Below are 25,201 nucleotides of genomic sequence, written 5' to 3'. Positions count from 1 at the left end.
CCATTTCACAGAGAGCAGAACATTGTATTATTCCCCCGAGTACTAAGTACTAATAAAAACTCCACTTTCTCAAGCTATATCAGTAACCCTAAAACCCTTTTAGCTTGGGGTGATTCCAGGTACACCAATAAATTTATGATGAATAAACCAGCTAATGTTTTAAAATATGTGCTTTCAAGTGGAAAAGGGTGCCTCAAGCATTTTATCTACATGGGCCAGATTTTTTAAATAGGCAAACATCTGAGGCATTAATAGAAATCAGGGGCAGGAACCTTCCTGGAACCTTTAACGTTGTCCGCAGACTGTGCGTGATATTGAACAGAACCGTTTTTAGCAGGAGAGAGCAGGTTGGGTAATCTCTTTTATCATGTATCACTAGTTCTCAGTGTTTCGTACCGAGAGGCGATTTCTGTTCAAACATGAAATGATCACCGTATTTCAGCAAATGAGACTAAAAATAAATACAAAACATTTGATAATACCTTTATTGGCCTATGGCTGACGTCAGGCATTAATGTTTGCTCGGTTTTCATCCTACAATTTCCCTGCTGGGACCAGTCGTGTATTTCCAGTTCTGATAGTGTGTCATATTAGCCCCAATATTTCATTACATTTCCATGTTGCATCACACTGTTTGTGTTTGTATGTGCTAAAAAAAAACAGTAAACCTAACCTAATTCCTTTGCTGTAGGCTGAAACTAAGTTATATCACACATTTCTCACGAGGAAATCTCAAGGCGTAGTCAAGAGAAAGATTGTGAAACTGTGTGTATTTGCATCTCAGAACATTAGGTCTAGCATTTCATGCTCTTTGGAATCCCCGACGACCAGAAACTCAAGAAAGCTTTGCCAATTAGCCAGGGTTGCCAGGCATTCAGTGCCATTCCTCTAATCCCAACACGGTTATAGCATCTTGTCTGTCTGAGCAGAGCCCAGTCCTTTCCTGCATCTCCCCTGGCCTTGAAGAAGGAAGCAAGGAGGAGGCACCGTGCTAAAACACAGGCAGAACACACACACACACGCACAAAAGGATGGGGGGAATTCATCGGTAAAGATGTTTTTATATGAAGAAAGGTAATCAAAAACATATAAGCATAGCATTGAAGGGTGTGCTGTAAAAAGCTTGGCTGGAATGAATCATTATTTGAAATGTAGTCCATTTGTGCAGAGGGGCAACAGAGCGTTGCCACCTAATAACAGAGAAAATAGGATGTCAGTGGAGATCCATTTCGGTGGAGGCAGCAAAAGGGAGTCCATATGAAGGCTCTCAGTGCGGCTCCGGCTACCCTGTGCTGTTTTCCCCTTTTTCTGACTCCCATTCCTTTTTACATTCATCGTGCGGCTTCCATTCCTTTGGTAATAGTCGTTTTTTGTTGATTCAGTAGGAAGGACCAAGATCTTGCAGCAGCTGCATGAAAAGCAACTGGAGGCCTCGCAATTTAGAAGTCACACACGATAAACTATGTGGTTTCAGTCTGTCGTGCAGAAAATATAAAAGCTTCCAACATTGGCAGGTCTGAGTTTATCCTATGGATATATATATATATATATATTGTATGCAAAAAGCAAATTATTTATGGCTTGTGGCAAATGAACTTGTGAAATGAATGAAACAATGCTATGAAAGGAATGAGTCAATTAAAACCACGAGGCTGCACAAAGCTAGACAAAGAGTCCCCGCAGGCCATTAATTATTCATCCAGTAGAGCTGCTTGCTGTTGGCGAAGGGAAAATATGGCACCTGATGGGGCTTTTGACCCGAGATGCACCATCCTTTTTGGAGGAGTTCTTTGTCAGGGCATTCGTAAGCAATGACACGTCTCGAGCTGCTGCTAATCATCCGGAGTTGATCAACCCTCTATGCAAAGCAATCCTAGAACAGCCGCCCCTCTGGCTAAAAGCTTTTCTAATCTGAAGGTTCGAGGTGCATTGTTTATTATTAATAATTACTGTAAGTAAAAAAAACATCCCAAAATACACATTGAAAGTAGCGCCGATTCCATTGGATGCTGATTTGATTCAGCATTAAATCTAAAATAGATAAAAGGCCAGACTGTGCACCCAATCACTTGTGTCCTTAGCAACAACCTTACGACACGTGACAAAAAGAAAACACAACAGTCTGCATTGTTCTTATTTGAAAAGGTTGCATTGAATAATGCATTAATTATTATGAAAGCAAAATGAGAATAACAAGTAAGAGGAAGGCAGAGTTATTTGATTAACAGGTAAAGCTGCGACTCTGTTGCAGCTTTACCTCCAGAGAAACGTGTTTACGTAGCTAAATGCTCTTCAGCTTTGGTTTCTTTTCTGGCGAGATGTAGGAGCCATTCCTCAAATGGAATCTGGGGATGAATGGCACCAAGCTGGCAGTCATCTCGCAGAATTCATTCAAATTTCACACAAAACCACAAATGTCAAATTGGTCGACATGGTGACGTGCTGGTTAGCGGTGTTGCCTAACAGCAAGAAGGTTCTAGGTTTGAATCCAGACCTTTCTTTCAGGCAAATTACTGGCTGATTACTGAGATCAACCTGCCACCCCTCACCACTCGCCTGTCTTGCTGCCCTACACCTTTTAATAGAGGGTTCTTTATTTGGTAGAGTGGCTACAGACAGCGTTCACTGTGTGATGGAGTGCCAGCAGGGGGAGATTTGAGAAATGTCCCAGGGACTGATTTTAAAGCAGCGATAACCCCACCTTGTCAGCGTTTATGCCCAGTACTCAATCAATTCAAGCTGCATCCTTCAAAAAGTAGCAGAAGGATTTGAGTAGAAGATAAATAATGGTTGAAGGAGACAGCAGCTGATAACAAAAACATTTAATCATTACAGAGCTGCATTTGATCATCTCTGCTGGTTTGACATGACTATTGATGATTAAAAACACTGGGATTCTATACTTTCCAAGGTTACTTTCTCTCCATCACACTGGTGCTTTTTGTTGTACATTCACCACAAGCAGTTGAAAAGAAGAGTATGTGCAAAATGCTAAAGAGACATTGAGAAAACCTTTGGGTACCAGTACTGAAAAAAATACTAAATTGCATTCAACAAAGTATACTTCGGATGTATTCCACTGGATGCCATAAATGTTCTTACAATGCAAGGTGACTTCAGTCCTCTTCTCTAGAGAAAAATTCATTTAAATCAATTATAAATTTTAAGCAGGCCTATAGGCTCAAAATGTTTCTGAAGAAAATGATTTCTTCTAATATCATATTGTTTCTCTGCTGAGCAGCACACCAGAAGCAACACTGAAAGATGTCCATTTGTCCGAGTCAGCATTGCTGACGCATCATATTATCTACAGAGAAACTCTGGAATCACATTTTTCAAGTGGAACGAGTACCGTGGCCAGTGCAGCGGCCGCTCCCGACCCGTTTTGGGAGATTATGTACCTATGCTTTAATTCATTCTCTTTTTAAAACAGATTCCAAGGTACTGCTTAATCCAAACACCCACACCCAATACTTTTTGTTTGTGCTCATCCTAAACTGCATTAGTCATTGGTACGCATAGGAATCTTAGAGTTATAATTACACATTACATTTTCTCCACTGTTTCTATTACTTTCTACTTTTGTCTAAGCTGTTGGTAGCTGAAGATAAAATCATATTTAATGAGCATTCACACTTAGATATTCTGAATTATACATTTCATACATAAAAACTTGGCTCGACTTCAGTCCATTTGAATCGTAATATTATTTATTCCTCTGATCAGTTACCTTTGATAATTGTTTGACATTCAGTGAGTGTCTGAACACGAAATGGAGACGCTGCTCACTGATCCAGAGTCTAATTACTGCTAATTTGCATCATGGGGGAAATTTAAAGGGTAAAATGATTCTGGTCACAGTAAACTACACATTCTTCTATTGGAGACATTAGAACCACATAGTTCAAAGTCCTGTAAGGATGGCCATGATTGTAAAGAAGGCAGTCTGTCTTTTCAGCAGTGGTCTCTGAATAAATAGCCGTTATATAACACTGCCCCCATCTGGCCATCTTAATGTTGTAAGATGGACTTCTCGTTCTACCCCGGAGTCTCATCCAGTAGTACACAGAAGGATTAAAATGATTAACAGAGGACAGACCTGCTGGAATAATTACATCAAAATGAAATGAAATAAATCTCAAGTTGTTTTAATTCCCGAGTAAGTTGTTCATTTATACAGTGTGGTTTGCAAAAAACATGTTAAAGATCTCTGTATCAAAAAAAAATATTTTGTGCCATTGCTACATGGAAATGACATTAGAGAAATACTTTACAATTAAAACATGTCAGCATTAATGTCGATGTACAATATAAAGTCCATCAAATCTATATATTTGTTCTATACAATTGCAACCCACAAAAGACTTGCTTACAGAAAGTACCATAAAACAGCAAAAATAAAATATGTACATGTATGTTCCTGCTTGAACAATTCAGTTACAAACAGAAAAAGATTTAACTTTGGAATTATCTACACACCCAATTAAAGAACACAAGGTGCCGTATTAGAACACGATCTAGTGGCAAGTACTCCATGAGAATCACATACCGGTAATCAAAATACAGTGAAATGCACCGTTTTGGATATTAGATGGAATCGGTGCCGTTTCTACACACAGCTAAAGTGTTGATTTAAATAGAAATAAAAGAAATAAACTCAATGCAGTTCTCAAATCTGCATTGTGTGTGAGTTGTAAGGCTAGTGTTTGATGCTAGACATTTGTACTAGCAAATGTACAGCGAACAGTACAGTTTGTACATCAGTGTTACAAGGAACTACAATAGCCTCATCCTGTGCAGACTTCCTTCCTCCAGACAGACTCGCGAGGAAGAGAGAAGATGCAGTGCGAAGGCAAATAAAGGCATGTTCAGTGATGAAGAAAGCAGAGCAGGGGTTGTTCTTGCTCTATGGGTGTTGGCACCGTCGGCCTCCAATGTCGATACAGGACTCTGCCCATCCTGGATTCCACGGTCCAAGAGGTGGAGGGTGTCTGAGACCGACCCGAGATTGAGCCGATTCGTGGCTTCTTCTCCACTGGTTCCAGTTTTCAGCAACAGCAGCGTCAGGAGAAATGGACCAATCGGGCCACTTGTTGAGATCCTAATGGGGAGAAGGACTTGGGCCTCCTCTCTACATCCAGTCTAAGAGCATTACTGGTCAAGGATATCTAAGGCCGGTGAAACCTGGTGGGAAAAGAGGAAGTCAATATTGTTCTCCAATGTGAAAAAAAAAGGAATCTTTGAAATGGAAAACAGAGGTGATAAAATTTTTATCATGTGGAATAAATTTGGGAACAGTCGATATGAATAAGCGATTTTAGTTGTGTGCGAGCCTGACCGGGTATAGATCCTGCTTTCTTCATGAACCTCCATCTCTGAACTCTTGAATTCATTGAGCTCTTTGCGGATGGCTGCCTGAGAGGAGACAAGAAAGAAACACTTCAGATTAAAATCATTACCATCCATTGAGAGTATCGCAGAGAAGACAAGAGCGTGGTGAAAGCTAAACTATTTTTTGACCGCTGGTACTCACAGAAAATCTAAACACACATTTGATTTTATTGCTTTAAATCTTGCCACTTCCAACTTGCATGCAGAATTCCTGCTCCTTGATATTTGGTGAACTCCACCAGACAAGGTTCTTCATTCAGTAAAACCAATTGAGCAGCATCAGTATTGCATTCCTGGGATTAGGGATTATGTCGGCCGATATTCGGCATTTTGACACAGAACGGCATCGGCCGATAAGAGATTCAATTTCATTCAATTCATTTATATAGCGCTAGATCACAACAGAAAGTCATCTCAAGGCACTTTACAGGATTAGCAGGGAAAGACCTGTCTGCAGTCACTACTCTGTCTCCAGCATTGTCCCACCCACAGCACCATCTGATTGGTTACATGCAGCCAATCAGCAGTGAAGTTGTACATGCGCCATGCTCATTGACAGAGAAAGTTTTGCGAGTGAATAAACTCTGGAGAGCACGTATATGTTTCGAAGGTAAGCTAAGGCAGCAGATTCTCTTATTTGCTATAAACATCCCAGTCCTGTACAACCCACAACTATTATTAATGTTAATGTTAGCGTTAGCGTTAGCATGCTAGCTCAGTGGAAAAACCTTATGAGAGCCCAATAATAAAGATTTGTTGACTATTGTCTAAGATTTAAAAAACGCTGTTTAATAAACATACTTAAAGGTATTGAAACGAAATTTAAGTGTTGGCATTTGTATTATTCTAAATTCCGATGACAATATTTTCACTTTTCTTGCAAATAATATCAGCTCCAAATATTGGTCATCTGCCTCCTTGACTACTAACAACCGGTATAAAACCCCCATCGGTCAACGACTACCGGGGATTGCTGTTCGACAGAGACCCTACTTGGAATGTAAATCCTCTCAGATTTGACAAAAGGCAAAGAAATTGCTATTGAAGAAAAAAATAAAAAGCACACAAGACTTAGCCTCTCTCTTGCCAAGAAGCGGCAAACCTCCGGAGCCTTCTCCAGATCGAGAGAGCTGTTCGAGTGTGTGTCGGTGAGGATGTGTCGAGTCTCACCTTATCAGCGGGGGTGAGCTTGGTCCACGGTTTATCCGCTCTCCGATCATAGTCGTGTGCATGGGTGGACTCGACGTACTCGTGGAAACGCAGGATCTTCCTCTCCTGGAGTTCAGCCACAGTGGGTCTCTGTGACAGCTGAGGGCAGAAACAACAACATATTTATTTCCTCTCCTCATAATAAAAGTGCATTTACTCTGCCGTATCCTGACCTTTCTCGTCAGCCTCCGTTTGATCTCACTTCTCTCTAATCGTCGATCCGTTTCATTCTTGGCTGCGGGAAGAAAAGACATTCCGTGAGCGGGAAACAGAGAAGCCAGTCAGATGAATTTCACCTGAGCTGCCATCGGCACGCTGCAGGAGCGGGAATCCTCAACGGTTGCCTAACTCTGCACAAAGCCATGCATTGTTTTTGCAGGGGTGCCAGGCGTCACCCTGGCAAAGTCATTTGAGGACAAGCGATGGAAAGAATCCTGGATCAAAACACGTTGAAAGATCCTGACAAGTATTATGTTCCTTCTTGTGTTTGGGATCGAAGACAGAATGACTGTGATGTTGCTCTGATGTTACCCTGCGGCGGGTTGAGTTTCAATATACTCCGGATGATTTAACAATACCACAGAGTAGCAGCCGAGTTCATTATGTGATGTTTCAGGGTTTATTCTGTTGCCAAACTACTTTGGCTGTGAGGAAACTCAAAAGTAACAGGAAAACAATAATGTGAATGTGAAATGAGTATAATGTAAAGCCGTAAAACAAGACATTTACTTCAAAAATGCTTACCGATTAAAGCACATCAATATTGTACAATAATACACAGGTACTTGAGCAAATAATACTGTGTCAAAACTGAGAATAACCACTGATGGAAAACTCTTACAATTTTCATTTGTGTTTTATAACAGCTAAATATCAGTAGAACCCCACTTTATGTGCAATCAGTCTAGAAGAGATATGGATTTGGATTGTGTGTGTACTAGTTTTAATACCATGTATATGAATTAGGAACGCAGTAATCCATCACAAGAACTACAAACACACCAAGAAAAGCTGACAACAAGAAAATTGGATATTTGATACAGTCCTTCACCTCATTGGCTCCGTCTCCCCATTACTGTTTCACACGAACTCCGAGGATTCAAGAGCACCTGACTGAGGAAGGGAGGGTCGGGGGGGTCGGACAGGCTTACCTTGAAGAATGTTCCTTTGCTCCAGCTCGTCTGCTGTCGGCCTCTGACTCAGTCGCCTGTGGGAAACAACAATAATGTTCATTACAATACAGATCATTTCAACGATAATAATTTGCAAACTTGGCAAATCGAGGGGATGAGTGTGTGTGACTGCAAAGTCTCTCAAACATGTATTATATCGATTGTTTTGCTGGACCGTACACGAGACGACAGCGGTTGCTCACCGGGTCAGTGTGGTACCGATCCTGTTCCTCAGCTCCACCCACTGCTCCCTGCTATGCCAGCTCATACCGTCCTGGTTCTCCTGAGCCTCCCTCTCCTCTCGCTCAAGCTTCAGAGCTAAAGTGTCCTTCCTCTTTATGCGGCTAGCTAGCCCGCCTGTGAAACAAATGACCAAGAACAATCAGTTTTGTCGAATATGTATGACAATAAAAGCAAACACCGGAAACACGTTGACGCGCATTATCTGAAGGTACAACATGTGTTTTACGCTGATAAAGTTATACCACTAATTGTGTACAACTGTATTTTTTTCTTTTTTTAAACTCTTTATTTGTATTCTGAAAATATTAATATTACATATTAAAAGTATTGTGATATTATTTTAGGGTGATATCACTCAACACTAATCTACATATAAAGATGCATTTGGGAAAATACGAAAAAATATTTTATGGTTTAAGACCAATGACTCATTTAAATATTTCACCCTCAAATAAACCTTAATTAACAAATCCCCAGAGACTAATAATCCTTAAGCTTCTGTCTGTACATCCTCCCAGAAATGAGATACTCATCTCAAGCATTGTGTCTCCCAGATGGATTCTTTACAGATTCTTTATTCCGGAACTTAGTGGAGCTCTCGCTAGCAGTCTGCATCTAACCGATTCAACATTATTTCATATGGAATTAACTACTACTATGGGAATTAGGCATTAAAAATGCAGTGGTTGCAGTTTTGTTAATGTGTTATAGGTTTATTCAGAGAAACCATTATCTATTCATCGATTATTTAGTTGGTTTTATGTGAAATGTGAACCATGACCTGAGTCGTCATGGAGAAACCAGAAAGTGAGAAAAAGACCATGGCAAAACTCAGATCGAACACAACTCACTAATAGGGACTTCTTCATCGTCATCGTCATCATCTCTGTAGAGAATAGGGCCGTCAGAGTCCGATTCTTCCTCGCTGTCCCCGGGACCTCCTCCCTCATGGATGACACTCACTCTGGGGTCTCCGATTAAAGCCCTCCGACTTCGGGGCTCCAGCTCAGTCTGGCGAGAAATCCTCTGAGGCTGAAGCTTCCGCAGCTCCTCCTCCATGTCGAAGTCATCGTCTTCTTGTCTGGAGACAGTGAGAGAGTAAGGCGTGATGTCAGATTGTTACCACACTCTCTCCATTTTAATTCCAGCAGCTGCTGACATTAAGCTCATGACAGCTAATTATTAGCTTTACTTTTAAATTAAAAAAAATTAAATCTCAGCCTGGTGCAAAATTGAGAAAATATTGCAGTACTGTATTACCAATGAAAACTAAAATCAGTTTTTCACAAGACATCACTAAAAACTTCATAGTATAAAGTGGTGTGGCACGCAGCAAGGCTTTAAGGACTGATTGCTAATGTGTCTAGATTAATGTGCTCTTGTTATGATGTATAATGTTAAGCGAGTTTCTCTGTTAGTTGCCGAGTAACATCTCCATTTGTTCCGGCTCATCAAAAGCCATTTACTCACAGTAAGACTTCATAACTTTACCCACATTGCAAACTAAAACAGACTCTAATACGATAAAAACAAACTGCCCCCCTTTGCCGCTAGCTTTCAAAGCGATGATGTGTTTGCGCCACTTACAGCCTGAGAGGTTCTATGGTGATGGGTAGAGAGTGTCTCATGTTACCACCCGCCTCCACGAGGAAATCTGGTGGAGACTCAAACAGCAGTGAATGTGCCCTTTGGGAGCCGTCTGGGTTGGGCTGTACTACACCGGGACTGGCCAAGGCTCTCTGGATGAGGACGTGCAGGGGAATGGGTGGAGACTGGCTGGGTGGCTCCGTGGTTGGGCTGGGGGGATCAGCTTGCACCGTGGGCAACACAACTGAGGGGTTGGCGCTGGGTGCCTTCAGCGACTGAACCCTGGGAGGCGATGGCGGTATGTGGGACGGTGGTGAAGGGAGAGACTCGATGGAGGGCTGAAGAGATGCGTTGATTTTGTCCTTGGCGCTTTCTCCTTTAGGAACAGTAGGGGATGTTGGTGCAGGAGCAGAGGCCGGTTCAGTGGCAGGAGATTCCTGAGGTTGACTGGGAAGAGAAGGGTCCACAGAATGGCGCTTTGTGACAGGGGTTGTCCTTTTAGGTGGCGTCGGTGGAGAACGCTTTGCAGGCGCTGGCACTATGATGACTCCGCTTCCATGCTGTGACAGCTCAGCTGTTTCAATAAATAAATCAATAAATAAAATCAACAACAGTAATCAATACTTCTCATATGACGTGATAAAAGCAAAACCAGAAGTGTTAAGCACTGGTAGTCTGTAGCAGGTGACGTTAGTGTAATCATCAAAAACAAGAACGTCATTTAAAGCGTGAGAAGATGATCCTGTTCAGCTGGTTACTGAGTCAATGACACACTGAGCGTGACACACACAACACTAACGCATCGACATTCACTGCACTTCAACACACAATCCAAGTCCCATGCAGTATATTTTTTGGAGGCATTTAGTCACATTAGTTGACCTGAAAAAAAGCTGCCATGGCTGCAAAACGCATGCAACACAGTCGACGGGTTAAAACGAATGAAAAGTATTCCATTTGATATGGAGGCGGTGAATCAATATGACCAGTCTGAGGGCTATGAAGCTGCAGTGAATCTGCCCGTCCTCCGGGTACCTGAGCAGGCCTGGACTGCCCTGTGTCGCAGGTATACAGGTAGAGAAAGGTACAGAGCAAGCTCACTCTGTTGTCTCCGGCCGGTCCAGTAACAAGGCTGCCTGACCTGAGAGCCCCTGTTCAAGGTGGAGGCTAAAACAAATGAGTGGACATGTCAGGAACAGGGCAGGCTTTATGTTCCAAGGTGGCAGAGACATGATGAGGGTGTTTTCAGACGCCGTTGGCCCGTGTAAAGTAAGGTGGGATTTTTGTTAACATTTATTACAGTCAAAACTTTCATCTTTTCCAGAAACAAAAATCTTAGTTTTACTGACTGCGTCAATTCCCTGACAAGCGTCCCTCACTAAAGCCAACACTTGCAAATGAAGTGTTGTTCAAACAACGTCAGCCTAGATGGGCCTTTACGTTAATGAAATCAAAAAGCCTGCATTTGCATCAGGGCTGGATTTCAGAACTATACGACTGCGAACCCAAAGTCAAAAGAAAGGTCTGCTCCAGTGGTTCACTGCTGTCTAGAGAAGACTGATGCCTTGGGATTCCACACTGTGGCGCACTGAAGATAATATTACATTTTGGGGTCTGTGGATTAACGGCATGTCTGGAGTGGGAAGGAAAAAGATGACAAATGGGATATATAGAATACACAATGGGGAAGATGCAGATGTATTAGCTTATTGCATGTCAGCAACAAGAAACTGTAATGCTAAAGTAGGTTAGATGTAGTCAGTGTGTAGGGGCTCTAAAGTGCCCACTCTGTAAACCCATATTAATGTAAACAATATTCAAGTTGTGTGCTCATATGTTGGAAGAAATGCTACCGGCTTATCAATTTTAGCTTTACTTCAAACATCACGTACCGTAAGTTATTATATACATTAACACATCTCTGCATTTCTGAAAAGTGAGAAAACGTAAAAGAAAAAAATATGCAACAAAACACATTGAAAAGAGGAAACAGAAGCTTGGAAAGTTCCAACAAAATGAACTTCACACCGACTACCAGGGTAGTTAACCTGCCAGTAAGGTAAGTTACTCTGTCCAGACAACCATCCTGAACAGCCCGAAATCAAATGTAATAACATATGAATCGAGCCGTCCACTAACAAATGTGTGGCATGCATTCCTTTCAGAGACAGAGACAACAAGAGCAGCTGCAGAATGCTAGCACGAAGGATATGAGATACTAAAAGCCAAATCAGTTTTGATCCAGCCTTCAAAAAAGTGCTGGCAGTGTAAATAGTGGAAGGACAAGCTGCTGCATGCCGTCTCCCTATTGGACAACAACGACAATTTTAACATTGTTCGTGTTATACTCCCAAATTCTAACAGACTCTATCAACTCGTTTTATAAAGTCAAATCTTAACTAATGTCGTATATTTAAACTAGGGTACAGCAAGGATCACCTTGTTCATCTTTTTTTTTGTTTTGGCCTTTTATAAACCAAAGAAAAAAAACACAATTTTAAAGTTATGCTGGCATTACTAAGAAGTATCTGGTTCTCTGGGGCATATATTGTTAAAGAATATATTTGACATGAGCTAAAAATAATAATAATATTCAATGCACGTTCTTCTTACAATGTCGCGTAGCTCATTTTAAATGGTTGACAAAAAGTACTAAAGAAAGCTACACAACAACCAAGACAGACATTAACATCATGTGTCCTGTAAATCTGCAGAAACACCGCGCCTACAAACTCACCAAGCAGTGCTGGGTTGCTGTTGCGGTTGGTGGGCTTTGGTGGAGGGACGGGAGGCTGCTTGGCATGGGGGGGGATGGGGGGCGGAACACCAGAGTCTGCTGGGGACGGACGAGGTGGGTCATCAGCTATTAGGGAGACTGTTCTTGGAGGCTTGGCAACAGCTACAGCCACAGAGGATGAGAAGGAGGACGAAGAGGAGGAGGAGGATGAAGAGGAGGAGGAGTTCGAACTTCTGCCAGGCTCAGTGGCGGGAGTGGTGAGAGGTTTAGGGGGAAGCAGAGCCTGTTTTGGCGGCGGCAGCACCTGCTGAGAGTCTTGTGCAGGATGAGGGTCGGGGGCAAAGCGGACACCAGCAAACTCTGCAGAAGGGGTACATAGAAAAACAAATCCCGAAGGAGAGGTCAAAACAAGAGGCCTACTGGTCCTCAATGATATGCAAAACTCATTACAGAAACACAAAAGAGGCGTAACATTTAGTGAACATCAAAGGATAGGACGAGGTGCTGAAACAGGAATCGGATAAGTCACAGTCAATGCACAGCAGAGATGGACGAGGACCCGGGACGCACAGAAGCATCCTGATGCTTCGTTGTTCACTCTTTTAAACTTTGAATAAATCCACACATCAAAGCCTGATGTTTACAGTTTCCGTCTGTTGAGAGTTCTATAGGGAGTGTGTTTTAGCACCTGCCAGAATGACTTAAACCATGTGGGCACAATTCCTTCACGGCACTATCAGGAGACTCTGGTTTACACAAGCTGGAATGACCCCGTAGCAGAAACATTCATTTCGTGAATGATTGACTGAAGTTGAGATTTTCTTAGGCCAAAACATTTCACGAGCTTCAAAGCAAAACTTTGTAGCATTTAACTGAACAACTCAATATAAAAAACAAACAAGCATTTTTTTTCAAAAGTAAATGAATCCCAATAACTAGATTATTGCACACGATGAGGAGCCTTGAACAGCATTGGACTGGACTTTGATACAGGGATATGACAGGAAACGGCCTTTCTACCTGGATGGGAGGCGCCTCTGTCTCACACAATAAAACGCCTTTCCTCATCTTGTAATAATTTTTTCCCCCACTGTCCAACAGCCTTTATAGTGGGACAGACCGTTTAATCATACAGCTTGTATTTTCAAAATGGCATCCATAAACCAATACGCACCAAGACCTTTATGGTTCGTTAAAAAGCATTACATAAAAGTTACATGAGCTTGTTCGACATGGGAGAGAGTTCTCACCTGAGTGTTCTCTGTACTCCGGGATGTACCTTGGCAAGGTGGTGCTCCTCGCGGCCTCCGAGGCTGGACGAGCCCTCTTGTTCTCCTCTGAGGAGCTCTTCTGTAGTGGAGGCCGCAAGTCTGTCTCAGAGGCCGGTCTGACTATGCCCCCCATGCCATCCAAAGAGCGCTGAGGCTGTGGCTCGGGCTTTACTCTCCGCTCCCGATCATCTCGTCTTAGTCTTTCATTTCTCTTTGCCCAGTCATCCCATCGGTCCCTATCCTCTCTGCTCTCTCTGTCATCCCTCCTATCCCGATCATCGTTCATGAAGTCTTGCCTCTCCCCGTCTTCTTTATCCCGCTCATCTTTTCTATCATCTCTGTTATCTTTCTTTTCTCTCTCAAGCTTTTGATCCCCATCTTCTCCCTTGTCCCTCCTTTGTCTGTCATCACAATCCATGCGTTCCCTCTCATCCCTGTCTCTCTTTTCTCTCTCATCCCGATCCTTCCTTTCTCTTTCTACACGATCTCTGTGCTCCTTCTCAGCCCGGTCCCTTATTTCCCGCTCGTCACGATCTCTGCGCTCCCTCTCATCTCTTCTTTCCTTATCATCATGATCTTTACGCTCCCGCTCCTCTTTCTCTCTTTTTTCCCTCTCGTCCCGATATCGACGTTCCCTCTCGTCCCGATCTCGGCGTTCCCTCTCGTCCCGATCTCGGCGTTCCCTCTCGTCCCGATCTCGGCGTTCCCTGTCATCACGATCTCTCCTGTCTTTGTCGTCTTTCCATTCTCGCTTCTCTCTGGAGTCTCTGTCTTCCCTCCGGTCATTGGCACCACCCCTTTCCCTTTCCTCACGCAAGTCCCTTCTTTCGTTGTCTTCTCTGATTTTCCTTCCTCTGTCCTCCCGGTCATCTTTGCCATCCCTCCTCTCTTCCCTCCGGTATCTATCATCCTGTGGAGGTCCTCTGGGTAAAGATCCCCCTCTCTTATCAACATCCGACGGTAGACGGCTTCGCCTATCCACATCCACAGCAAGTCGGGCATGAGTGTCTACATCCAGAGGTGCCCGGCTACTGCGGGACGCATCAGAAAGTGCTCTACTTCGACGTTCATCTACTTGAAGCATCCTGAGGGGATTCGCCTTGATGTCCGACTCTCCTCGAGACACCCGTGCTCCCGCTTCCGATAGCTTGTCCACATCCATTGGCACTGGGTGTCCATTTTTAACTGGAGAAGTGTTGAAATAGTTTTCATCATTAATGTCTGTCCAATCAGGACATGAGGATGGAACGAAGTGAAGTGTCTTCAAACATGTAGTCAAAAGAGTAAAAGTAATACCTACCATTCTCCGGCATATCCTTCAGGACCCCTCTCGCAATCAGTTCTTGACGACTTTTTCTAACAGACATTTTTCGTTCCAAGGCTGAGAAACAAGAAATAGATGCCCATAAGTCAAAACTAATGTAATGCAAACAAGAGATGGAAACAGTAATTCCTCGTATCGAGCATACCTATCGACGTCTCGGTGAACTTTTCACTTGGCTTCTTCTTCCGCCATTTCCAGGGCTTGAAGATCCTTCCCATTTTGGAAAATTTGCCTTTACGTTTGGTTGGAGGTGTTCCCCCACTAGAGTTTCCATCTTCACCCTGCGTTGTCCGTTGTTGCAGATCAACCTCATCATCTGCAAGAAGATGACACAGTGATAAAATGACAAATTAGTAAAACTTGGAATCATGGAAACTCTTTTTTTGGATTGAAACAAATATCACAGAATGTGATATCACGTGAATGTGGAAGCTGCTTTCCAAGATTTATTTGACAGCTGTTGACTTCAGTTAAATAATAACTTAAATAAAAGAATACCCTTTTATTCTAGGATATATTCCAAGGAGCAAAGCAATATCATAAAATGTAATGCACCAAAATAAAATCAATACACCTATAATAGCCAGCCCAATGCTGGGCTATTGGAGTGTTGCCGGTAGGTCTCGGTTCGACGCGCTCTGTGGCTACGTCCTGGTTTCCCCGTATCCAAAGAAAAGGAGAGTCCAGAAGCGGGCTTAAGAGAATAAAATGCCACTAATTTATTACAAAATACAACAACTTAAAACATTCAATAAACCCGATCATCTGGGTGCAGGGATCCCGCCAGAGCGGTCAAAACCTATGTGCCCTTCCGGGTCAACACCTGTTCACCCCCTGATTGGCCCTGCCTTATATACCCCACATGGCCACAGCGCCACACAGTGCACAAAATAGGAACCGCACTCCATCAGTTGCATTTGGCTTCTACACACCGGCCCCTAATTGCCATGGTACCACACATGGCAATTCTCAACATTTCATAAAATACAACAAATATTGAATCATCACAACAATAACTAGACCTCATACACCAGACACAGTTTGGAAATTGGTCTCTCCTCTGGCTGACATCGTTCCAGTGTCCAGCTCATCATCCCCATCCCTAACAGGAAGCACTGACAGCGTGGTGCGACCTCTGCCGGCCCCTGTATGTCCATAAGTCGTATGAAAGACTGAGGTGGGTTCTGGTGATTCCAGTCCATCTTCTAAACCAGTGATCTGTCGATCTATGTGCAACACAGTCGGATGATATTGATTACAGATCTCACATTGCAATCTTGCTTCACAATTACGGCTGACATGGCCTCGATGAAGGCATCCAAAACACACCCCCCCTTTCCTCAATATGAACACTTTGTCCGTGTGTCTCTTCTCCTTAAACTGCTGACAGTTTTCCAGTGCGTGTTCCATAGAGCAGCAAACACAGCGTTCGTTCTCCTTGATTGAGCGTGACGGCTTAACTTCGTTGTGAGAGCCCATAGCGGTCACTGTGCTGGCGACCACATGCCCCTTCTCTCTATGGCTGGGTTGTGACTTTGGCTGGTTTAATGTTGTATTAGACCTGTATTCTTGCAGATCTCCAAAAAAGGGATCTGAACGGATCCTCACATGACGCTCCATGAATCCCACCAGATCATTGAATCTCGCTCTGTGGCCAGTAGACTCCATGATGTCATGAGCCCTGCTCTGCCAGCGTTCTTTCATCCTATACGGGAGCTTTGCAAGGATTGCCCTCATATTCACAGGCATGTCCAGTTCCTGCACATATTCCAGCTCCTCCATGATGTTACAGCAGCCACGCAGAAATAGTGCGTAGCTCTGAAGTGCCCTGGTGTCGTCTGCTCTTATAGTCTGCCATGACAAAGCCTTGCTGACGTATGCAGTAGCTGTTTTGTAAGGATTTCCAAATTGATCTTGCAGTAGAGCCTTGGCCACCACGTAGCCACGATCTGGGTCCATATGTTGACAGCTCCGCACCAGTTCGAGAGGCGGGCCTCTGGTGAATTGCTCCAAATAATACAAGCAGTCTGCTGCAGTTGCTTTACTTTCCACTCCTTGCTCAAATGTTTTTATAAAGGTCCTGTAATGCAAGGGATCGCCGTCAAAGATTGGAATGTCTCTTGGTGGGAGCGTCATTGACCGCTGCTGGTTCATTAAAGCTGCTATAATCTCAGTTTGTCTGCTCATGATCGTTAGAAGGTCTCCAGGTGTCTGCATAGCGGTGAGTGACTGACGCGTTTCATTTTGTGTAAACCGATCATTTGCTTCCATCCTGTTTCTATTGCATTGCAATCGGTGCTGCTGTTGCCTTGTGTTTGATGCGTTCCGCTGCTTTGGTCTCACATCTACTGGCTTGATTTCCAGTTTGTCATCATTTTGAGGTATGAACTCTTGAGCAGAGGGGTGCAACATCTGTTCATAGTTTGTTCCACCTTTGTTGCATATATCCTTCGTATTTGAGTACGCTTGTGACTGACACTTTTCTTCAGCATCATAAATTTCCAACCTTGCTTCAGATGCCGCCAGTTCAGCCTCCAAATCAAGCATCTCCTTTCTTCTTCTCAATTTTGCTTCCTCTTCTTCAATAACATGTCGCTCCTTCAGTATTTTAACTCGAGCCAAAACTGCAGCTCTATCCGCTGCTGCCTGTAATCTAGCAGATGAAGCACTAGACGTGTAGCTCCTTTGACTGCTTCTGCTACTTATATTCGACATGCTATCTTCAGGAGAGAGTTCATCATTGGTAAGTTGTTCATTTCCAGTATTTGTGTCTACGTCCAAAGCGCACGCCTCCATGGTTCGTATCGCAAAGCCAGATTCAGCTCAGGTGAGCGCAACGGAAAGTAGGTCAATGAGTCACGTGATCCAGCGCAACGCTTCGATGCGTAAAAACGCGCTCAATGTTCACCAATGCGTTGGATTTAACGTGCGCACACAATTAGGCCTTTGATGGTGGAGCGCTACACGTACCTCCGTTGGGCGCCTTTACTGTAAATCCGAGCGATGGTCTTCAGCGCTCCGGTCCAGCTCCGCAGTCCAGCTCCGGTCCAGCTCCGTAATCCACAGCGCTCCGCGGAACAGCTGACTGCTGTCCGAGCTATCTTCGCGGGCCACTTCTCCACGCCACAGCTCACACGGTCATCCCTGGCTGTCTCCCAAACGCAGGCCTCCTGAGGTTCCAAACTTAGTCCAATCGGGCAGGTTTTGACAGTATAATAGCCAGCCCAATGCTGGGCTATTGGAGTGTTGCCGGTAGGTCTCGGTTCGACGCGCTCTGTGGCTACGTCCTGGTTTCCCCGTATCCAAAGAAAAGGAGAGTCCAGAAGCGGGCTTAAGAGAATAAAATGCCACTAATTTATTACAAAATACAACAACTTAAAACATTCAATAAACCCGATCATCTGGGTGCAGGGATCCCGCCAGAGCGGTCAAAACCTATGTGCCCTTCCGGGTCAACACCTGTTCACCCCCTGATTGGCCCTGCCTTATATACCCCACATGGCCACAGCGCCACACAGTGCACAAAATAGGAACCGCACTCCATCAGTTGCATTTGGCTTCTACAACACCCTCATGAATAGTCACATTTCATTCAGTTAAAATCCACAAGAAAGATATTCAAGGAAAAGGTTTTCTATAAACCAACAGCTGAGCCGGTTTGAAATAACGCCTATGATAATTTAGGATTAAAAGCAGTGAACGTTTTGGTGGGAATTACAATATAAATTTCTTGATCTGATAAGCAAGTCCCTACATTGGGTAGCGTTCCAGTTCCATGCTCTCTCATCAAACTCATGCAAGACCCAATCAAAGGTAAGGTTGTCCAAATTCCACCTCAGCGCCTGCTCAGCAGTCTCAGCTGCTGACAGTGAAATATGGACGCACGTTCTTCTGGTATTATTTCCAGGCTGGTGCAAATTAATGTGATATTTGCCATAGTAGTGAGGGATAGGTCATTCAGTTATTTACCATAGTAGTGAGGGATGCGTGCTCAAGTAACATCCTCTACATTTATCAAATTCACCATCATTAGCAAAGACAGTAACTAGAATTACAAATAGAGAGAAGCATCATCAACAACTACAAATGAAATTCAGGAAGCAACTGTGACTGAAACCATGACTAAAATCTCCAAACTGGTCTTACTCGTACTTATGAAGAAACCACTAGTACAATTCTTAGGTGACGAGTCGCACGGCAGCGGCTACACAACAGAGAGCCACATTCCGTCTCTGATGGCGGAAAAGAGCGATCAGCCAATTTACAACACAGGAAGACATTTATTCTAATAGAGCTGCTACACAGTATTTATGTCACGGTAGCGTGTGAAAGGGAAAACTTAAAATATGTTCAACTGACAGTAAAATGTATGCACTCAATTTAGTTGAGTGTACTTTATGGTAAATGCTGGAATGCTCTCTCTGAAGTCTCTGTCTTGGAATGCCTTCATTCCTTTAGCATCACAATATTAGCATTGTCCAAAACCTTAATTATGGAGCTGCGCACCGAACTCCAAGCACAAATCACCACCACCACCCCTCTGCACGTTACTTCAATATATCCATAGCTTGTTAATAAATTGGAATAAGGATGTAGAAATTCTCAAAAAGAAAATAAAAGGAAAATAAAATAAAATAAAACTTGGATTAGCACCTCTATCCAGGTTCCGCTCTCAAAATATCCTCCCACGAAGTTTCATAACAAGGCGTTCATGAATGTATGCACGTGTGGGCCTTGGGTTAATTACAATAAATTATATTCCATCTGTATTCTACAATTTACATTTTGAAATGTACATTTCTTGGGTATTCAAAGTTCCAACTCCGAGGCAAATATATAGCTTTTAAGAGCAGAGGCTTTAACAGTGATATGAGGCAATGCAGCGGTGTGCAGCATGAGGTAATGGTGGATGAATAAAATAGCAACGGATCTCATCATGGTGTTTAAACGCTGTGCATTTATAACGGTCATTGCTTTCAAATTAGAATCCACATTCTACAGCTGTCCGGTGGATGAATTATCTCCATCAAGGACAAATGATCATTAACACGGATTTGAAAAAGAAAAGCAAAATCAATGTGTTTATATGTTGGTATTGTATAATTATTATTGTTCCAAAATTACTCTCAACATTGCTAAAATTTAAAAAAGAATTTCAACAAAATGTAAGACATGGTTGACGACATATAAGTGATGCAATCCCTGAGAAATCTGTCAAAACTTGCAGAAAGACGAAATGCATGGTTCCCTTCCAACACAGCTGACTAATTACTGTTGAACAAAACTGACATCTAGCAGGTGCCTGACAAGCTGGTTTCCCACTATTGACATTATAAACTACCGTGTTATACGAGGGGATAAATTATTACCTTTTTACAAACCGTGTTCAAGGTTCAACTCAGAACTCATCAGCTATATTTAAGTACAACTGATTATTCTACAGCCGAGTGCTCCATGCTTCTCTGTTTCAGAGCACGGAGGACCAAGACCCAAATGCAAGCAAACCTGTACAGTAATGGAGCCGAGATTGAGACCAGGCAGCCAAAACAAGCAGAGTTATAGATGAAGAAACGCATATAGAATTAAGCAACATGAACATTACGCTAAGGCGTAGCAAACGAGCTCGGACTGCTTTTTAGTTGGTCCTCTCTCTTCACACATTCATTTACCTCAACTGGAAGCAGATGGAAATACTTCAAAAAAGACAAGTCAGCCGAGGTTGAACTGCATGTTAGTAAGACTAGTTTTTACATGAATTCCTTGTATTTTCATTTTCTGTGTCTGTTGCTGTATGGAAGCGAGTAAAAGCTCTTCAGCCAGACATTAATTATTTTGACATTTTATTGATTGACACACCCACACTTTAAGCACAGATAATTTGCCAAAAACAAACCCAGTGGTCAACCATGAATGGAAAGCAATTACACAACTGGCTGTTTATGATGAACTTGTCTTTATAATGTAAAAATCATTGTTTCTACCTAAAGGCTATTGTGGCATCTAATCCAAAAATGTATGTACACAGAGATCAGTGAACCCATAGCTATTAACACAAAACACAAGCCCCATTTACACACACACACTTTCAAGGGGTGAATTACTCTAACAGACATTTGTGAACAAAGACTGCAGCATACAGTAGTTCTGGGATTTGGTTGACACGTTATGGGCGTGCCGGGCGACCCACAACAAGGAGATTTAAAAATAGCTAGCAGCAGTTCAAAGAAAAAGCAGCCGCAAATTGAGAGCAAACACAGGATGAGGAGCCGTTTGCCCCCCCCGCAAGCAGAGCATGCGATCAGCCACCATAAAACAGGAGTGGTAAAGGACTGCTGCGACATGCCACACTGCTGTCGCTTACAGCTTTATTTGTTTGTCATCTAAAACTGAAAAAGAAAAAAGAAAAACTGACCCACGAAAGTATGAAGGGAAAGTGGAAATAAATATTACATTTGTCAAACTAACAACCAGCACCTCACCTGTTAATCATCTCCGAAAGGATCGCTTAACTTTACTAAAACCTGACGTAACTGGACTAACGTTGGCTTCTGTAAACGTTCGTCCACTGAGAGACAAAGGATGAATAAAAGCAGGGAACCTTCACCAAGAATCCAGTATTGATGTAATCCTCTTGTCAAGCTGTGCATACGAGTCACGGCAATCACATGACATGGCAGCAAGGACGCCGAACTGCACATCGCAGACAAAATAGATTTTCCACGAGAGCAAATATATAACAAAGATAGTATTCTCATGTTCTTCCTTTCATTTACACGAGGAAAATGGCAGAGATCCAGCACGAACATGTGAAGTGCACAAAACAAGTTATTATCAGGCCGGAACCCACAGCTTCATGTTGCGATATTATGCAGGCCACATTGAATTTCAGTCTACTCCTGTTAACCCGCAGCATCTACAAGTAAAGTTTCTTAGAGATAAACACGAGGAGCACTGGTGTCGGTCGGCGCCTTGTACCCCTAAATCTTGTTTTTCAGAAAAGCTCACACGGGGAGATTGCAGCGCTGCAGGCAGACAGAGAGAAGATTGTCTGCGTTGTACATTTCACAATCACCACATTCCATCCGCGTGCATTCTCCTTCACCTGCCCATGCCTGCAACTTTCCAGTTCCTCTCTGCCGTTAAACCACCTGTTTCTACACGCCGTATTTGCTCGTTAGCTTTCTACACACACATGCGGAAATATCAGCCAAGCTGCTTCTCCGTTTAGAACCTATCCATATGTCCATAGCAACCACCCAGTGCTCGGGTCTCCGACTCACCCTTGTTGTGTTCAGATGGTTGCTGGGCCAGTGTCTCACCGCTAGGACCGAGTCCCATGTTACGGCTCCTGTCACTCTTGGCCTGCCGCGCCCTGCCTCTCCCAAGGCCCACGGCAGGAGGGTAAAAAGCTAAAGCCAACCCACTCTTCAGCAAACAGAAATGGAACTCCTAGATAGGACTGACTGCTCACTTTTGTCGTTTCGTCTCTCTCGTCTCTGTGGACTTACCCTCCCCTCTCTTCAGCCTGTGAGGTTTGGTATCTCCCTTTGGTCCTCCTCCCTCCCTCTCTTTAAAACACAAATACACACGAACTGAGGTCTCAGCTCCCTCCCTTCTTGAAGCGCTGACTTAATAAAGTAAACCAATGAGGTGATCCGGCAGTCTTGGATGCCTTTCATTCCTGACAGCAAATTTTTCAGGGGCAAAGTTCACGGGGAAGCGAGCCTTGAGGTTTGGCTGGTCCGGTCATCCAGCCTTAAGGGATTTGCCATGGAGTGGGCCCCCCCACCAGCACTATTTCTGACTAACAAGACATTACTCCTTGAAGGGCGAGGGGCGGGCTCTGCACGGTAAGTAATTCGAGAAGTGGAAGGTGAGCTGCGCTGAGGTGGAGCTCATTCCAAATAGACAGGAAGTGACTCAGCTGAGGTGTCCAATGTCTGTGTCAGGAATGCCTTTTAAAAATATGAGAAGCATGTTCAAAATCATAATACCACTATTATGCTTTTACAGCTCTATAAATGTTCTTCATTCATTATAGAAGAAGAATTTGGTTGATCCAAAGCTACTTAAAGGACAAGACGGTGTAATAACTCTGCAAATGGGTCTGGAGAGGTAGCCTTCATAGAGGGCTTCGTCTTTTTCACAACAATATCCCACAATGCAACGCCATCGGCCATAAGTAAAGGCTTTGTTTACACTTTACAGAGACGTAAACGAGCGTTAAATATAACCCCCCCCCCCAGTATTTACTGGACATTAAGTTTTCATTGGATTTTGTAACATGGAGAAGTATTCCGACTCACGAGATCAGAAGGCTTTTGAAAGAGAATACGGCTGTGATTGGGGCTGAAGATCTTTACCAGACCGACAAGTCCGAGTGGAGTAAAGATCCCGACATGTTCGCAGATGTTTCCTACCCGGACTTGGTAAATTACATGATCTTTCAACCCAGCCAATTTGACACTTTGATGGACTTTCAGAATTATCGGAGTCTTGACAGCCATCGTTTTACTTGTGGATGGGTCCGTGATACGCGTGTGTGTTTATTTGCGTAAACCCAACATTTAAACCAAAGTCATGGGGTTTAGCAAAGGTGAGAGAAACTATTCCTGTGTTTTCTCAACATTCAATAGATAACAGGACGCCGACTTCACAATGACCTTCATCACTCCCTCTGCAGTCCAATTAGGGCCGTGGCACGAGAGGCCACCCCGACTCAGGAATGAGTGGAATGCCAAGACCACGAACCAAAGAGATTGTGCAGGACACGATAGGGAAAACCCCAGAAGTTACCGGTAAACAAATTGAGGTTGCATTCGACTGATGACTCATCAAGGCACAGAATCCATCCAACTCCACAGAGCGACAGCAGATGGAGACAAACCCATTTGTTTAGGTTTAAAAACAAAGTACAGCGGAAAGCCCAACTGAGCAAAAAACATCAGCCTGATGAGTCATACGAACGACATCATGACAACTTCAGAATATGCAAACATTGATGTCATGAGCGCCAACATGCTGGAGGACGTAAATGTGTTGGATCCAACATAGAGACATTCCTTCATATCAGACACATCATACAAAGATCCCAGGAGGAAGCCCAGTTTATTTTTACAGCTGGGCACGAGGTCAGACAGAGAATAGCTGATCACACTTCCTCAATCTAATTCTGCCATGACCCAGTCGGAATGTAAGAGACTACAGAGCCATGAAAATGTCTCAATCGTTTCCATTTAAGACTGCCACAGTCATACTGAAACCTTCATTACAAAAAGGTAAAAAAAAAAAAAAGGACAAGTGTATGTAGTATAATGGAAAAAAGAGATACAGATCAAGAGGAAGAAAGGAAGTTTACTCACAGTTATATTCAGACTGAACAGCCATTCCAGGTATTTTCTCCACAGATGTACCAAATGTACAACAACAGTTCAGCAAAGGAGTAAAGCTGAGGTTGTAAACGACTGAGGTCAGTTGTGAAACAGACACAGAGCCATGAGTGGCAGAGAAAGAAACCGGCTCCGACAACCTACAGGTGTGTCCTCTGGGTGAGGACCAATCAGATAACGGCAGTATCAACAGCACAATGCGTCACAGGGACAGACCCGTCACAGGCAGCCTCAACCCAACACTTCAATTGTTGAGTCACCACTTTCTGTCATCATGATACTACTCTGGGGTTAAAAATAAGTCTCACTGCTCAAATGTAATCAAACTCAAATCAAAGGAATTTTCATCATTCTGAATGTTTTGGTAAATCTTTTTACAACATAGGGGGATTTAAAAAAGAACAAAATAGTTAAAATGTAAAATACATATTATAGCTTATAATTGCAATCTTAAACAGGTTTAAAAAAAAAAGGGGGGGGGGGGGGGGGGGGGGTTAGCTCTTACCAGGCTTTTCCATCACAGTGTGCAATACTTAGAGAGCAGCTCCTGAAACAAATTGTGGGGGAAATAAATAGTATAAATACATTTTAAAATAATATAAAATCACTCAAATGCAATATATCAAGTTAACAGTTGGTTCAAACAATGGCATCTGAAATTGAAACATTTTTGAGAACAAACTTACAAAGGCTAAAACTATCAGTGACAAATCAGTGTTATTACTATTCAGTAGCTCAGGACATGATTCTCAGGACACATCGATATATTAGATGATTACAGCAGATCATTGAAACCGTGAGAATGAAGCTGAACAAAAGCTACAATGGACAAACCATCACATACAGAAAATAAAATGTACTTTTTTTCTATTGAAATG

At 43.1% G+C, this 25,201-nt stretch overlaps 1 protein-coding gene across 2 annotated transcripts; it reads right to left on the bottom strand.

Moving 5' to 3' along the window:
* Positions 1-2,873: 2,873 nt before the first annotated feature.
* On the bottom strand, positions 2,874-24,906 carry phactr4a (phosphatase and actin regulator 4a). Of its 2 annotated transcripts, none has more exons than XM_068747009.1 (14): positions 24,829-24,906; positions 15,080-15,250; positions 14,911-14,991; positions 13,590-14,795; positions 12,340-12,699; positions 10,638-10,769; positions 9,603-10,176; positions 8,867-9,096; positions 7,976-8,129; positions 7,752-7,807; positions 6,774-6,835; positions 6,562-6,699; positions 5,339-5,415; positions 2,874-5,184 (listed from the first exon to the last, which is right to left on the bottom strand). In XM_068747009.1, exons 1-14 carry the CDS (start codon positions 24,839-24,841, stop codon positions 5,169-5,171), a joined length of 3,270 nt encoding a protein of 1,089 aa, XP_068603110.1. In that variant the 5' UTR covers positions 24,842-24,906; the 3' UTR covers positions 2,874-5,168. The 2 variants fall into 2 exon arrangements, with proteins under 2 accessions (XP_068603110.1, XP_068603109.1); XM_068747008.1 differs by lacking the exon at positions 24,829-24,906 and adding an exon at positions 22,215-22,272 and having other exon boundaries at positions 13,590-14,831.
* Between the last annotated feature and the right edge of the window lie 295 nt (positions 24,907-25,201).

The sequence above is a fragment of the Brachionichthys hirsutus genome, chromosome 13, assembly GCF_040956055.1.
Source record: "Brachionichthys hirsutus isolate HB-005 chromosome 13, CSIRO-AGI_Bhir_v1, whole genome shotgun sequence".
NCBI lineage: Eukaryota > Metazoa > Chordata > Actinopteri > Lophiiformes > Brachionichthyidae > Brachionichthys > Brachionichthys hirsutus.
This window is presented reverse-complemented; position numbering and strand designations above follow the sequence as displayed.

Bases quoted from the DNA above. Each gene is read 5' to 3' on its own strand.
- phactr4a (XM_068747008.1), bottom strand. From the start codon at position 22,272: ATGGGACTCGGTCCTAGCGGTGAGACACTGGCCCAGCAACCATCTGAA. The intron at 15,251-22,214 runs GTGAGTCGGAGA...ATCTTCTTGCAG, and splicing joins ACCATCTGAACACAACAAGG to ATGATGAGGTTGATCTGCAA. The intron at 5,416-6,561 runs GTGAGACTCGAC...GTCTCCTCTCAG, and splicing joins AGCTCACCCCCGCTGATAAG to GCAGCCATCCGCAAAGAGCT.